The sequence below is a fragment of the Protopterus annectens genome, chromosome 2.part0 (genome assembly GCF_019279795.1).
Source record: "Protopterus annectens isolate FY-2018-M chromosome 2.part0, PAN1.0, whole genome shotgun sequence".
Lineage (NCBI taxonomy): Eukaryota > Metazoa > Chordata > Ceratodontiformes > Protopteridae > Protopterus > Protopterus annectens.
In genome coordinates this window covers 897,742,252-897,758,860 of record NC_056728.1, presented here as the reverse complement: position 1 = coordinate 897,758,860, position 16,609 = coordinate 897,742,252, and the positions used below count along the sequence as shown (strand labels likewise).

At 43.6% G+C, this 16,609-nt stretch overlaps 1 protein-coding gene across 1 annotated transcript in view; it reads right to left on the bottom strand.

The window, feature by feature from the left end:
- RIC1 (RIC1 homolog, RAB6A GEF complex partner 1) overlaps positions 1 to 16,609 on the bottom strand; it is a 2,584,659-nt gene that overhangs the window by 1,436,898 nt on the left and 1,131,152 nt on the right. The window contains exon 15 of the mRNA XM_044061149.1: positions 13,193 to 13,282. Within this exon, the coding sequence (XP_043917084.1) occupies positions 13,193 to 13,282 (90 nt within the window). The remainder of the gene's footprint in view (positions 1 to 13,192; positions 13,283 to 16,609) is intronic.

Below are 16,609 nucleotides of genomic sequence, written 5' to 3'. Positions count from 1 at the left end.
CCCCAGCCGCTCTGACGTCGGGAAGGAGGCAACATCAGCCGGCGCCGGACCCAGACTTTGGAATCCGGCCGACCGAAGGGCTGCCTGAGGCAGGACAACCCATATGTCAGGACTGCAGTTGCATTCTTGAAGGACATGTCTGCATCGGCCTAGTACATTCCATCAAAATATCTGTAGCGGTCTTGGTTTCTTGAACTGCGGTAGTCAAGAGGCTGCGGAGCCTCACTGATAACCGGAGAACTGGAGACCGGATCAACAGAGGCCTCGGAATTGGGCTTAGGCTTGGGCTGTCAATCCTTATCCCTGCGCTTTTTGTGCATGCCGGTAGTCGGAAGCTCCGATGGCATGTTATAATTAAATTTTCTGCCAAAAAAGTGTTGTGCGAAATCAAATCATCTTTTAATAGTACGTTTATTAAATCTAGCACAAAAACGACAAGAAGTGACGTCGCAATCAGGGCCAAGGCAAGGTATGCAATAAGAATGAAAATCCTTATGAGGTATTTGCTTCCCACAAGAAATACAATTGTTAACTTTTTCTGACATCGGTCTGAGGCAAGAAAAGTTTCCCCAACGGGGTACTTAGCTTTATAGAAGACTTCGGTCTGAAATTCGAATTCGGAAATCTCAGGAGTCGGCCGACCGGCACTTGCAAATTGCTTCTGCTTCGGGCACCACGCGGCAAGAAAGACTGAAGAAAATGGCGTCGGTTGCAATATATGTACCCCTGCCGCACTGATATCAGGGACGAGGCAACTGCAACCAACGTCAGGCCAAGACTTTGGAAATCCGGCCGACTGCGGGACCGCCTGACGACAGGATAATCCAATTGTAATGACTGCAGCAGGGTAACACGATGAACATCTGCAGTGGCAAAGCCTGCTCTGGATTTAGAGTAAGAGATAAGTGGTAGTGCTTAGCAAAAGTGTGCAGTGAAGTCCAAGTTGCAGCCTCCAAAATATCCTTGGTTGGTACTCTTGTGAGGAAGGCTACTGAGGTGGCTGCTGCCCTGGTAAAATGTGGTCTAATGCCATTAGGCACTGATTTGCCATGTTGTGAATAGCAGAAATGAATGCAGTGTCCTATCCATTTTGAAATAGTCTGCTTTGAGATGGCCTTTCCTTGTGATCCTGAAGCATATGCCACTAAAAGTTGCTCAGTCTTTCTGAAAGCTTTAGTTTTGTCCAAGTAGAAGCGTAGCTGTCTGTGTATGTCCAAAGAATGCAGACGTCTCTCCCCTTTATTCTGTGGGTTTGGATAAAAAGTAGGCAAATGAATGGTTTTAAGAGCCACAGTGGACACCACCTTAGGCATAAATGTTGGGTTTGTCCTTAGAGAAACCCTGTCCGGATGGAAGATAATAAAAGGTTCCACAGCCATTAATGCCTGTAGCTCTGAGACTCTTCTTGCTGAAGTTATTGCTAGGAGCAGAGCTGTTTTCCATGATAAGAATTTTATCTCAGCTGTATTGGCTGGCTCAAAAGGAGGCAGTGTGAGTTTTTCCAAGACAAAATTGAGGTCCCATGCAGGTATTGGTGTTCTCCTTGGGGGGGTCTTATGTTTTTGCCCCCCCCCCCCCCGAGGAACTGCCTAAGCAATGGATGTGAAAAAATTGGTGGTTCTGTATTGTAATGAGCTGAAATGGCAGAGGCATGGATCTTAATTGATGAGAAGGATAGGCCTTTGTCCAGCATCTCAGTCAGATATTGTAAAATCTGAGGAATATTTGGTACAAGCGTGTCAGTTACATGCACCTGGTTCCAAGCACAGAATATCTTTCATTTTTCTGCATAAGATTTCCTGGTGCTGGGCCTCCTGGCCTCCAAAATAACATCCATAACCGCTTTAGAAAGAGGTGTATTCTGAATGGTTACACTATCCACTATGCAGCTAGACTTAGGGTTCTGAGATGGCTGTGCAGGATCTGATTGTTTTTTTGGGTCAGTAAATGAGGAATTTGAAGCAATGTCCAGGCAGGACCTTGAGACAAGCTCCTTAGGACTGGGTACCAGTGTTGGCAAGGCCAATCCAGGGCAATCAGTATCATTTGTGGCTTCTCTTGTCTGACCTTTAGGTGTACCTTGGGGAGGAGAGGCAGTGGAGTTAAGGCATATACTGTAAGGTTGTTCCAGCTGAATGACAAAAGCATCCACTTTCCATGCTTGTTTGTGATAAGTCCTTGTGCAGAATCTCTGAAGTTGGCAGTTGTGAGGGGAGGCAAAAAGATCTATGCCTGGGCATCCCCATTTCCTTGTTATCATGCTGAAGATTTGTGGATCTAGTTTCCACTCATGAGGGTCTATGAGGTTTCTGCTTAGTTCGTCTGCCAGTGCATTTGTTTTTCCTGGCAGGAATTGTGCTTGCAGGTATACTTGGTAAGTCAATGCTGTGTTCCACAAAATCATGGCTTGTCTGCAGATGGGTAGGAATGTGTGCCTCCCCCCCCTGCTTGTTTATGTACCACATGACTGTGGTGCTGTCTGTCTTTATCAGCAGTTGTCCTGGATGAAGTAGGTCCTTGAAGGCTGTCAGGGCATTTTGTACAGCTAGCATCTCTTTTTGATTGACGTGAAGTTGCCTTTGGCTTGGGGACCATGTGCCCTGAATACATTTTCCTGCCATGTGGGCCCCCCAGGCCTAATCTGAAGCATCTATTGTTAGTGTTTGCCTGGCTGTGGGTAAAGTGAATGGCTGCCCCTTGATGTGGTGGCAGGCCTGTGCCCACCATCGAAACTCCTGTTGCAGACAGGGAATGAGTGAAATTATTGATTCCAGGCTGTGGCAGTGTTGAGTACAAACACTTTTTAGATATCACTGTAGTTTCCTCATATGCAGTCTTGCATACATAATTAGCAGAATGCAGGAGGCCATGTAGCCCAAAGCCTGCAGAATTTTTCTTGCTGACAACTAGGTCTTTGTTGCCATGCTTTTGTAGTAAGAAGTCAGTTGCCTTTGTTTGTCTGGTGTGAAGTAAGCCATCTGGGCAGTTGTATTTAAGCTTGCACCCAGGAATATTATCTCTTGAGAGGGTACTAGTTTTGATTTCTTTTCGTTTACTGTATACCCTAGGCAAATTAGTAATCTTTTTACAAACGCCAGATGCTTTAGTAGAATGTCTTTGGTCTCTGCTTGAATAAGGCAGTCATCCAAATAGGGATATATTTGAATTCCTCTTTGTCTGCAAAATGCAATTACTGGTGTCAGGCATTTTGTGAAGATCCTGGGTGCAGTAGATAAGCCAAAGGGCAGTGCAGAGAATTGGTAGTGCATTGAGCCTACTATGAATCTGAGGCATCTTCTGCAAGATTGTCTGACTGGGACATGCAGGTATGCCTCTTTGAGGTCCAAAGTTACAAGCCAAGCCTTCTTGCCCAGCATGGGCAGAAGCTGCTGCAGAGTCAACATTTTGAATTTCGGAACGTCCAGAAAAGTATTTAGAATATCAGTCCTGAATTGGTCTCTCCATGCTTTGTCCTTTCTTGGTACTAAGAAAAGTCTTGAGTAAAATCCTTGTCCCTGCTCTTGTTGAGGCACTGGCTGAATAGCCCTCATGTCCATGAGAGATGAAACTTGTTTTTGTGCCTCTGCCCATTGACTGTGTGGCAGGTCTGGCATACCTTTTGCCTTTGGAAGGGTGTGAAAGTAGAAGCTGTAGCCCTGAGAGACTATATTTAAGACCCATTTGTCCTGGGTGATCATGTGCCAGTTTTGTGAAAAAAGTGCTAGCTTTCCCCCTAAGGGTGCTGCCAAAAGGTAAATGCTTGGCATTGGCAGAGGGAAGTCACTGGGACTGTTTCCTATATGGCTGTGATTTGTCTTTTCCGCTTTTGGAGGTAGAAGTACCCCATTGTTTGGGCCTGTATGAGCCCTGGGGCTGTTGTCTGCCTCTAGGGCATCTGTATCTGCCTCTTTGTGGCCTGTCTGACACAGGAAAGGACCAATTCTTAGAAGGCCAGTTCCTGCTAAATCTGGGTGGCTGTACCTGTAAGAAATCCTTTACTGTCTGCATAGATTTAGCTTTATCCTCCATTTTCTTCAACACCTCTTCTGCTTTAAAACCAAATAAAGTATCATGCTGTAATGGAGCATCCAATAATTTTGCTTTAACATGATCAGGCAGAGTCTGTTCCTTTAACCAAGCATGCCTTCTAATGACAGAACCTGTTACAGTGGCCCTGCAAGAGGCCTCTAGTGAATCATAACCACATTGCAAAATATGTTTTCCTACTTGTTCAGCTGCATGCAATAAATCCTGCATGTCCTTGTTCTCAGAACATTCAGAATTTGTCAACATTTTCTGTTTTAGCACAGACATTAAGTATTGCTGATATTTAAGCATATGAAACTGACAATTTAAAGCCCTTACAGCCAAGGTAGTAGAAGTGTAAACCTTTTTCCCCCATTTGTCCAGAGCCCTAGAATCTCTATCTGAGGGGACAGGGTTTTTTGCAGTAGCACCCTTAACCCCTTTGGGACCCTGAGAAATAGTTTCTGGGTCAGCAGTAGGGTTATTTTATAGAAATTTATGAGAATCTGGTACCCTGTAGTATCTGTCTGGCTTAACAGGTACAGGAGGTAAAGAGTCGGGAAACAGGCCTGACTCAGTAAATAAATAATCTACAATGTCTAGAACAGGTGGAATACCAAGAGGTCTGTGCTGAGGTAGTAAAAGAAAGTCTCTGAGACTTTTCTTAGAATCTGAGTAATCTTGGCTCTCCCAATGGAAATGCTCCCACATGGTATGCAGGGTTTCCACAAATGAGTAATCCTCAGGAGGAGAAGCTGAAGGAATAGATTCTTCAGCATCAGAATCCTCATAGGGAGGAATAGAGTATCCCTGTTCTGAAGAGGAGTCAGAGGAAATGGAAACCTGATCAGAGAAATCATATTCAGTGTCTTGCCTAGACCTCTTATCAAGATGGGGATGGGAACCCCTGATCAAAGTAATTAGGTCTTCGGCCATTTTGAGCATCTGTTTCTTAGGCATGGAAGTGTGTCCTGGGGAATGCTGCACTTGTTTCCTTGTCTTTAAAACTGTTTTAGACTTTGTCCTGGAAGCTGAAGTTGGCTGGATATAAAGCTGTGTAGGTCTGAAAACACCCTCAGAAGCCGATGCCTGCTCAGCGGCTCTGGACCCATCTGAGGGATTAGTTTCCGAAGGCCCAATACCTTGAGTATCCAGAGGCCTAGTTGTCTTCACGTGGGAGTCGGAGGCGGCCTGTTGCTCTGAGGTAGCGGGTGTCAGGGGCTAAAGCGCCTCACTGAGAACTAGCGACCCGGCGACTGGCCTAGAAGAGGCTTTGTCATCGGTTTTGGACCTCGGATGCCTGTCCTTTTCTTTTTCCTTGCACTTTTTATGAACTCCGGTTGTCAGCTGTTCCAACGGCATTATGTAGTTAAACCTTCAGCCAAAGTAATGAAAAGCAAAATCGTACCGACGCTTAATAGTGCGTTGGTTAAATCTAGCACAAAACCGACAACTAGCAACGTCGTGGTCAGGGCCTAGGCAAGGAATACAGTAAGAATGAAAATCCTTTTGAGGTATTTGCTTCCCACAAGAAATACAATTGTTAACTTTTTCTGACATTGGTCTGGAGCAAGAAAAAAGTTTCCCCAATGGGGTACTTAGCTTTATAGAAGACTTTGGATCTGAAATTCAATTCTGAAAATCTCAGCAGTCGGCCGACCGGCACTTAACTGCTTTTGCTATGGGCACTGCGTGGCAAGAAAGACTGAAGAAAATGGCGTCAGCTGCATCTTTTATAACCCTTGCACTCTGACGTCAGGGAAGAGGCGACGGCAACAGATGCCGGACCAGGACTTTGGAATTCAGGCCGACTGCGGGTAGCCTGCCAGCAGGATAACCCAAGTGTAATGATGAACATCCAGAGGATTTTTGTGTGTGACCCCCCCCCCCCCAAAAAAATGGTGATATACCAGTAAACATACTATCATGCAGCAACATCATCCCGGTACCTAGTAGATGCAAAGACATAGCACCTTGACAGGTGATCATTTGGAAATCAATGCACTGGTTAAGTTACTGAGATCCAAAACGGGAATAAAAATCATATGCTTAGGCCCAGCAAAAGTCACAGTAAAACATTTGGACCTCAGTGTGAAATCAGAATAGTCACCTTCACTTAAGAATCTGGTTAAGTCTCAAGAGCTCCACTGAAGTAGAATGATCCAACATGGATTACATTCTTGGGGAGGAATGATAGGCTCTAGAATATGATACAGAAAGATAACATCTAGAGCCCAGTAACCCTCTGTGAAAGTTCTTAGAGTAACCCCCCCAAGTGTAATCCCAGATGGAGTCTGAAATGTGCTGGGATGGCTTGCAGGGCTCACCCCCCCCTTAGCCAACCTAGATGGAATAGAAGGGGCATAGCAGTGTGATGCCTAAGGGCCTTAATTCAGGCAGAGAGATGACTTCTGCTCCTCCTCCTCCTTATAGAACAACTAGCATGAAAATCGGAAGAAAAAGAAAAAAAGACTGAGATTGTAAAGATCTTCCAAAGAGGTGACTACCTATTTCTTCTTTTGGAGATAATCATCCAGGTTCTACACAGGATAGCCTGACACAACATCACTCTCGAAGAAATTAGTATTCGGGATCTTGTCCCAAAGTTTGTCTTTCAAAGAGGAAAGCCTTAGTAACTCCATCTTCTGCAGCCAGACACATCCAAGCCTATGGCCTTAAGTTAAAGGATAAGTGCAATTGAAATCATAGAGGTAAGCCACAAATGGAGTCTCGTGAAGATCCTTCAAAAGCCAAGGCACATCAACAGCCTTTTTAACAAAAGAGGGACTAGAAACGGGACAGGTGAAATGAGAGGCTGAGGGCCTTGAGCCCAATGGGGTGCAGCAGTACACATTCTTGCCATAAAGGTCTAAAATGTTAGAAACATTAGCTAGTGGTAGCATGGCAAAATACTGTTTCCAAGGTTTACTCTGATCTGAAGAATTCCCAATGGGGTCGGCATGGAGCAGCAACCAAGACCGCAAGCTTTAAATGGCAATGGCTCTGAGTAGCTCTGGTAAACTGCTGGCACCGATGGCTGTACAGAACCTCATTAAAAGGTCCAAAATAAAAAATCGAACTCTCTGCTTCACTTCCTCGCAAACGCATGGTATGCACTGCATGAGTAACAAACAAAATGGAGATAATACTGATGATTAAAAGGCCTTAACATAAGCACAATGTGCTCCTGCTAAACCTCAAGAGCTACTTGGGGAGGGTCTCATCAAGCAGACTCTGTTACAGACTAGATTTTTCCTCACCAGCACTTTTATATATATATATATATATATATATATATATATATATATATATATATATATATAAGTTTACAATGGCACATGAGGTGCATTTCACACGTGTGCTCACATTGACTGTATTTTTTTTTTTTTTTTTGCACTAGACACTGGGCTGCAGCAAAAGGAGGTGAAGTTTTCAGGAATTGAGGACTTCCATTCAGGTTAATATGTGCTGGCTGCTACAACAAAAAGTTCAGGAGAAAACAATGTGAAGCAAAATTCCAGTATGAATCAAGGATTCATTATTACAATCTTCAAACAATTAAGCGCAAAACTACAAATATAACTTCCATTTCCCAGAAAAAATGCTGTGTTTGAAAAGGAAACACAAAAAATCTTAACAGTGAAAAAAAAAAAACCTCACACCTCAAGTATGACAACCGCTACCAGGTCTTTGATTTGTAGCAGACAGGTATAGAAATGTGGCAATCATATATTAAGGACTGCCCTGCAGTGAAAATGGACAAAGTTGAGCTAAGGAGAAAGTAGAGCTGAGTGTACTTGCCATAAATGCAGATGTTCAAGTATCTTCACTGCTGCAGTAACAACAATCTGGGATTTCCTTGTTATGGTAACCCTTTAACTGGCCCAAATACCAAAGAACCCCTGTGCCCTCTACTCCAAGTCTGGCGTACACCCTCTCCCTGATGTCAAGACATCTGGGTATGAGTCATCAGCTGGGTTCATGTTTTCAGGTCTTTCTTGCACCCCCAGAACTGAAACCTCATCCTCAGATTCCCAGGCCAGAAGCACAAGGTACTCAAACTGTCCTCAGTGAACTGCTGTATAGAGAGAGAGGAATCTGAAACCAAAACTAATGACTGTGGTGATGTGGAGATCCTGAGGACTGGATAAGGGAAAAGGGGGCCCACAACACCAACCTTTGGGGGGAACAGAGGGGTAAGGTGGGGAAAAGACAGTGCTGTAACAGTGAAGACAAACATCTATATTTATGATGGGGAGATATGTGCACTATACTCATGTTTCACTGCTGCAGAAATAACCTGGGAGGAATCTTAAAGCAAAGGAGTGGGTGCTTGGGAACAGTTTCTGTTAAAGCCAGAAGACCCTGTCAGAGCGGAAGATCAAGGAGGACTTGATACACATTAGGGCTTGCAATTCAGGGACTCTCCTAGCTAAGGTTAAAGTCATCAGAAAAGTAGTCTTCAAAGAATGAAACAATGTCAGAAGAAGCTGCAAGTTCAAAAGGTGCTATGGCAAGCTTCTCAAAAACAAAATTGAAAGAGTTGAGGGTACTCTCTTTTGAAGTCTGAGGTGGACAATGTCCTTCAAAAATTGTTTCAAGGGGAAGGTAACAAACAAGAGGTTAAATTATTGATGCTGTCAATGAATGCTGATTAAATCATCTGCACTGTCTACCTCAAGGTGCTCAGGTTGGGGTGTATGACAGTTCTCTTATTCGAAGTTAACAGTTCTGAGGTAGCAGCCAAGGTTCCTATCTTCTCAGGCTTTGGAGCAGAGGACACCAATGCTGAACTGGCCAAAAAAAGGTAACATTAAGATCAGCCTTGGCCCTGCCTCACTTATCTTCAGTAACAAACTGGGGATGAGAAGTACGGGAAGAAGACATGTAAAAATAGACTTGTCATTTGAAAGAAAATGTTTGTCCTAAAAAGCCTTGTTGTATGTGGTCATGCAATAAAATTGTTCTAATTGCCTGTTTTGCTTTGTGGCAAAAAGGTCTACTTCTCGCATACCCTATTTCTGCATTATCTGTAGGAAAAATGTCCTGAGTCTGCCTCTGACATGCTAAGGTTGTCTGCAGGGTTGTTGCTGTCCCTGGCAGCTGCTGGGCCACAGACTAAGGTGTTCCCCATATCTGCATGGCTAAGTGACACACAGGGTAAAAGTGTGTCCCTCAAGGTTTGTTTATGCACATCATCACAGTGGTGTTGTCTTGTCTTCACTAACAGAACCCCTGGTTTCCAGAATTCTTTGAACGCCAACATGCCTTTAAAGTATTATCAACATTTCTTTTTGGTTAAATGATTTTTTTTTAACAATGCTTGGTCCCATTTTCCCTGCATCTCAGGTCAGATCTGAAGCATCTGTGGCTAAGAGTTGATTTTTCCTGGCTGGATTTGAAAGGGGACCCATTTATTTAGAGTGCAAGCTTGGATTCACTACTTCAACTCTTTTTGTAAACAAAGAAGAAGCTGTATCTTGTGGTTGAGGGAATGTCTGTGCTGACACTACACATTCTTGAAGTAACACTGGATTTTCCACATGTGCAGCTATGCCAGTGGAATCAACATACATGAAGCCATATATAACAAAGCTCTCAGGACTTCCCTTGCTGACATGGCTGTTGGTCTTAGAGGGTACTGGAAGTACTGTGCTAGGCAGGAGACTTTCTTCCGGGAGGAGTACAATTTATTGTATACCACTTCTGGTCCTTCTCCATCTGTCTTGGTCGAGAGGAAGTAAAGGACCAGGGCTTGGTAGGACAATTCCTGCTAAATCTGATGTGATGTATCTTTATATTGTATTTAGAACTCAACTATCTTCCTTTTTTGCATTTACAATGTTCATATGTCTGTTATGTACCTGGAGCTTTTCTCCCCGGGCCTCCGCTGAAAATGGACATGTATCCAGTCGGACTATCCCGGTTAACAAATGTAAAATAAATAAATAAATAAATCTAGGTGGATGAAACTGCAAGAAATCTTTGACAGTCTTCATGGATTTAGCCTTGTCCTCCAGCTTTTTAAAAATTGCTTCAGCCCATGGTCCAAATGAAAGCTTGTCTAGAGGTGCATCCAGGAGTACAGATTTCACATGCTCTTGGAGGGGCTGCTCCCTTAGTGAGGCATGCCTAAGAGTAACTGACCCAGGGCTGCTGTCCTGCTTGATGCTATTAAAGCATCAAAGCCACAATGCAATTAATGCTTAGCAATCTGAGAATAAGATTTGCAAAGTTCAAACAATTCTTTTGAAAGTTCTCTATCTCCATCCCCTCCAGCTTCTACTTCATTTCATCCAGCAGGATCTTTTGGAATTCAACCGTATGGAACTGGCAAATTGAGAGCACTCATGGTCAGGGTGGCAGAAATGTATACCTTTTTGTCAAATCTGTCAAGGGTCCTACCTTCTTTCTCATTTGGCAAAGCTTGTCTAGAAATGCTGCCCTTAGCTCATTTAGAACCTTGACATACCATTTCAAGATCAACCACAACCTCTAAACAGGTGTTTACAGGACTCCAAGATCATGTAAACATGGTCTGGTTTCCTGTGAGTAGATGGTTGGAAATCAGCCTGCAGGAAGAGTCAAGTAGGACTTCAACTATTTTCTGGTACTGGAGGAATGACAAGAGCTTTATGCTCAGGGAGTTTGAAAAATTCTCTGATCCTCGTCTTAGACTGAGGATAGCCCTGACCTGCCAAACTGAAGGACTCCATCATTTTATGGAGTGTCTCGCCAAACTTGAAATCCTCAGGTAGTGAAGCAGAGACAAGATTTTCAACAGAGATTGAATTAGCATACAAAATAGTGAAAATTTGATCAACAAATGCTAATTAATCTTTGGCAGAGTTGTAGGAAACACTGGAATTCTAGAGGGAATTTCCTCCTCTCTTTTTCCAGGATGATCCTGTAGCAGGGGTTCTGGCAGGGTTATGCTGCATGGATCTCACAACAGATAGACGATTCAGCCAGTCTGACTAGATCTTGTTGATAGGCCTGGTGAGGTTGGAAACCTAAAAAGCCTAGGGCTGTAGCAGCCATATTAAGTATGGCCTTTGGATTGGGTCTGGGTGTGGGTCATATGTACTGTGGCCAGGCCACAGGCAGGTAGACGCAGTCAGCACTTGGTCCACTGATGACTCTTCTTAAACCTAGGGGATTATGCCCCCACCCCCCCTCAGAAGATCTGGTGCAGGCATCGGCAGCAGAAGCCTACAAAGTAGCCACAGACCTAACTGATGCCCCAAGTCCTTTTTCCTGTACAGAGCTGGATGGGGGCAGCTGGCATACTGGAAACCAAAAAAGTCTTGGTAGATGTCTCAGTCATGCGCTCAGTCACCAGAGGGGATTGCAAAAGCATCTCCTCTCCTTCAACGAGTCCGGGTGGACTGGAGGATGATGAAAGACTGACATCTGATACTCCAACATGTTTAGGAAGTTCTTCCCTCCATTTATGAGAAGGGTCAGAGTAGCCACTGGATGCCACACTGGGAAAATGCTCCATTTCTTTGTCTAAGAACTCAGCCAACAACTCAATCCTAAACATAATAGTGCGACTATTAAAAATGAGCACAGCTGGGACAAATTTGGAACATTATGTCCTTACCGCAAGCAAAAAAGGCAGAGTATGGAAGTCTCAATGTGGAATTTGCTTTCTACACTTAAGTATTTCTCTTACAGAATGTCTAATAGAGCAATAAAATGAAAAGAAGTAAATTGGTCCCCAATGGGGCACTTACTTTAGGAAGCTTTGTTGCATAAACTGACAGAAGCACTCAACAAACTGGATGCTTCGAGCTCTAATGGCAAGAAAGAACTGGGAACACTGCACCAGCGATGACCTATGCATACAAATGCCTTGACGTCGGGAAGACTGTATTCTTGATCTGCTCCCACATAATTTAAGTAAAATATTTTATTATTCAACTATACAAGCTTGTGACTAGCTGATTACTGAACTGCCTAGCAGTAACACCACAAAACCTGTAAAATGTAACTGTTGGTATATGTCCTTTGAAGTTAAATTGCTTTTACTACGGCTACAGTAAACTGATAGGGATGTCTTATTTTAAGAATGCTCAGTAACTCTGAGTTTTGACGACCAGACTAGCCTGACTAGTGACAGCATGATACCACAGAAGCAGGTAGAAGTGTTGGCAGTGAAAACACATTATTAGCTCCTCCTGAAAATTACTGCGAGAGTTTGAATGTGAAACAGTAAAGTGAATATTCAGTTAATGGTAGGAAGACAACACTGCATGGCACTGATTTAAGAGTGATAATGCCAGAATCCTTAGAAGCCAGTTGTCACAACTTAGCTCATCTGTTCAATGTGATGCTTATCGGAGGAGTGGCATGTAATTATCAAAGCCAAAGTCAGCAGTGCACATCTGCTGTATACTTGTTAAGGCCATCACCAACACACTTTTTACTAGTTAAATGCATCCAATGCATGTCAGAATGCTCGAAGGACTCCTTTGCTGAATGGGAGTGTTCAACTGATCCAAAGCCCTTTTACAGTGGAGGTTCGGGGAGAAAAGCTCCATAAGTACATACCAATTCACAAAAAAGTAGAATACAATGGCAATTTAGATTCTTATAGTAAACACAAAACATGTACAAGTCTAAAAAACAAAAGTAGTTAACAGTAGTGTTAAGGTGTTATAATACACATGAAGTTACATAAGCTTGGTGAGTTTGGTATTAATACTAGCATTACATATTACTTAGTAGCAGTAAGTCTTTCGGTGTTTGGTTAAGAGGTAGTAGGGACAGAAGGAAGAGTGAATAAGAAAGGGAGAGAGGATGATTTATGGGGGGAAAGAAGGGAGAAACTGATTAGATGGTGACTATGTAAGATGGCTGTGGTCAGGGAGGGTGAGGGCAGTGGAAGGACCAATGACTTTTAAAATATTAATTTAAAGAACTTTAATGTAGCAACGGCTTGATCCTCCATGGAAAAAGTTTGATGGTTGATGCACACAGATCAGCAAGAAAGGAATATTCTGTATCAGCTCAACACGAGTGGAAAAAGCCACCAAAATGTTAAATAAAGAAGCATACTTATGACTGCATTTCCAATTGCTTTTCAGTACCAAATTAAGTCATATTAAAACAAACATTTCCTGGATGTATTGCATTTCATGGATAAGGTTTGTTTCCTAACCTCTTCTTGCTGCTCAGTTAAATTAAAGCATGCTAGTATAATGCAATCTTTCCACCAGGACAAGCCCCCAGTCACTTTCATGTTCTGCTCCTGAAAAAAAAATAAGCAAAAATGCAAAATCAGAGCACAGAGCAAGATCAAACAAATCATTCTGAAAAGCATGCACTAAAATAAAATAATAATTTCTGTTTCAGGTACAACCAGATTGTCACCTGGTTTTACCATAGAAAATGAGCACAACATTAAAATATGCAAATCAGTCACAAGTTAAGGTTTTTGGCACTGCTAATTTTCGAAATTTAACTGTGGAAAAACAAAAGTTTCCATCTAAACAGCTGAGATTGGGACAATGAGACGTACACAGTCAGCATTCAAAATTACTCTGCAAAACTAAAGTGGTAGCTTTTACACAAGCAAGAAATAGAAGTTATGTTCTTACCATAACGTTCCATGTTAGTTGTCTACTTCTCGCCTTCTTTCTTGCTGGATGGGTTCGGAGCCGACCTCGGCTCCGACTCGGCCACTCTAAAGCTCGAGAGTTGGTTCCACCGGCTCGAGGCTCCCCTTATATCCCACAATGCTAGGCGAGAATTACCTCAGATCTCGTTTGTGAGCTAGGCCCAGCTAATAATATAACCAGAAAAACTGGAAAAAGAATCCACCTCTATAAACAAGGGGAAGAGGAAAGATGACCTAAAGCCTGATCTAGGAAAATATGCACAACAGAGCATATACCTATAGCAAAGAGGTGGTAGAAAGAGAGGTCACAATCAAACTCCTCTAGGTCTGTCCAGGCCAGGGGGAAGGAGGGACGCCTTAAGAAAGAAGGCGAAGAAGACAACTAACATGGAACGTTATGGTAAGAACATAACTTCTATGTGTTAAGTTGTCTATCTCGCCTTCATTCTTGCTGGATGGGACCGCGTCCCTAGCACCTTGTCCCGGGTGGCCTAACGGAACAGACTCTTGAGAACAGTGGAACCAAAGTTAGCTCTATGCCTAGAAGCTAAATCCAACTTATAATGAGAAATGAAAGTGTGAGGAGTAGCCCAAGTAGCCGCCGCACAAATGGTGTCAATAGGCAGTCTGTCTTGGAAGGCTATAGAAGTAGCCAAAGCTCTGGTGGAATGGGCTTTAGGTTTGTTAGGCAGCTTTTGGTGTCTAATTTCATAAACAAGGGAAATCAGAGATGTTAGCCATCTAGATAACGATACCTTTGAAACTGAAAGTCCCTTTCTGCCTTCTGCATAGGAGACAAACAGCTGGTCAGATTTTCTGAATTGTTTGGTTCTATCCAAATAGTACCTTAACTGACGATGAACATCTAGCCAGTGTAATTTTTGTTCAGACCTATTGGAATATTCTGCAAAAAACACAGGGAGGTCAATGTTTTGATTTAGGTTAGACGCCAAGGCTATCTTAGGCAAAAAAGACGGGTTGGTTCGTAAAGATACCCTGTCCTTATGGAACAACAGATAAGGAGGTCGACAGCTGAGTGCATGAAGTTCTGAAACTCTTCTAGCTGAAGTAATAGCTACCAGAAAGAGAGTCTTCCATGATAGCAATTTTAAAGAACAGGAGGCTGCAGGTTCGAAAGGGGGAAGAATCAAAGAACTAAGAACTAAATTTAGGTCCCAAGGAGGAGGAGGATTTCTTATAGGAGGTCTGAGTAGAAAAACTCCTTTCAAAAAGGCTTTGCAAAGCTTGTGGGACATTATGGCAGATTCTGAAATACCCACATGAAAATTAGAAATAGCTGCCAGTTGAACTTTAAGAGTAGAAGGAGATGAACCTGCATGGAAGAGTTCAGCTAAAAAATCAAGGACCATTTGGACGGAAGCAGTGAAAGGATCTATGTCCCTTCCTTGAGCCCAATAGGCGAAACGTTTCCACTTACTCAAATAAATCTTTCTAGTGGAAGATTTATGGGAAGCTATCAAAATATCTCGAACAGAGTGAGATATTTGAGGAAGCCTGGCTAAGGTTGGAATTGGAGGAACCAAGCAGTGAGGTTCAGAGAGGGAAGGGAGCGATGAAACTGACCCAACTGATGGATCAAAAGATCTGGAACTAGGTCCAGATGCCAAGGTCGCTCCAACAGAAAATGATGCAGAAAGGGGAACCAAACCTGTCGAGGCCAGTAAGGAGCAATGAGGATCAACGAGGCCTTCTGAGCGATAGCTTTCTGTATCACTTGAGAGATTAATGGGAAGGGAGGAAATGCATACAGAAGTCCCCGGGGCCAAACTTGGACTAGAGCGTCTCTGCTGGGCTGGCCTGGTAAAGGGAATAGGGTGAAATAATCTCTGCACTTGCTGTTTTGGGGAGTAGCAAAAAGGTCGCAGCAAGGCTGACCCCACTTGAGAAAAATTTCTCTCACAACAGAGTCTTTCAGAGACCACTGTGAGGCATGAGGATAGCTCTGCTCAACTTGTCCGCGATTTGATTGGACTTCCCGGGGATGTGCGTTGCTATCAGAAACCGCTGAGAAGAAATCGCCCATTGCCACAGTCTGAGTGCTTCTCGACACAGGGGTAGGACCTGGTTCCGCCTTGTTTGTTGATATACCACACTACGGACATATTGTCCGTCTGGATTGCTATCGTTCCCAAGGGAAGAGAGTCTTGAAGGGCTTGCAACGCTAAAGGCACTGCTCTCATCTCTAGAACATTTATGTGCAAGTGGCATTCTTCTGGTTGCCATGTGCCCTGGACAGTTCTGCCCTGATAATGCCCCCACCCGATCAGGGAGGCGTCCATTGTCAGTGTAGCAACCGGAGGGGGAGGAACAAAGGGTCTTCCCAATAAGAGCTGAGGGGAAGACATCCACCACAGAAGATGATTCCTGCATGTTTGCGTGATCATAATGGTGTGGGACATCGGAAGTTGCTGGTATGACCATTGTGTGAAGAGCATCCATTGAAGGATTCTCATGTGGAATCTGGCTAACGGAAGCAAAGGAATGGCAGCCGCCATAATCCCCAATACTTTCAGAACTAACCTGGCTTTGACTCTGTTGCTGCTGAAGATGAGCGAGACCAGTTTTGTATGTCTGTTATTCTCTGATCTGTTAGCCTCGCAGACATGTTGACTGTGTCTAGAATTGCGCCTATGAAGGTAATAACACGACAAGGCGACAAAACAGACTTTTCGCAATTTATTGAAATGCCTAAATTTTGACAAATGCGAAAGGTGTAGTCCCTGGCCAATAGAAGAAGATGCTTGGTGGGAGCTGTGAGGAGCCAGTCGTCCAAATATGGAAACACCTGGAATCCTTGACGTATCAGGTGAGAAGCTTCCACTTGCATGCATTTGGTAAACACCGGGGCAGTGGTGAGACCAAAGGGCAGGGCCCTGAATTGAAAATGACTGGTTCCCAGCCTGAAGCGGAGGAATCTTCTGGTGCGTCTGTTCATTT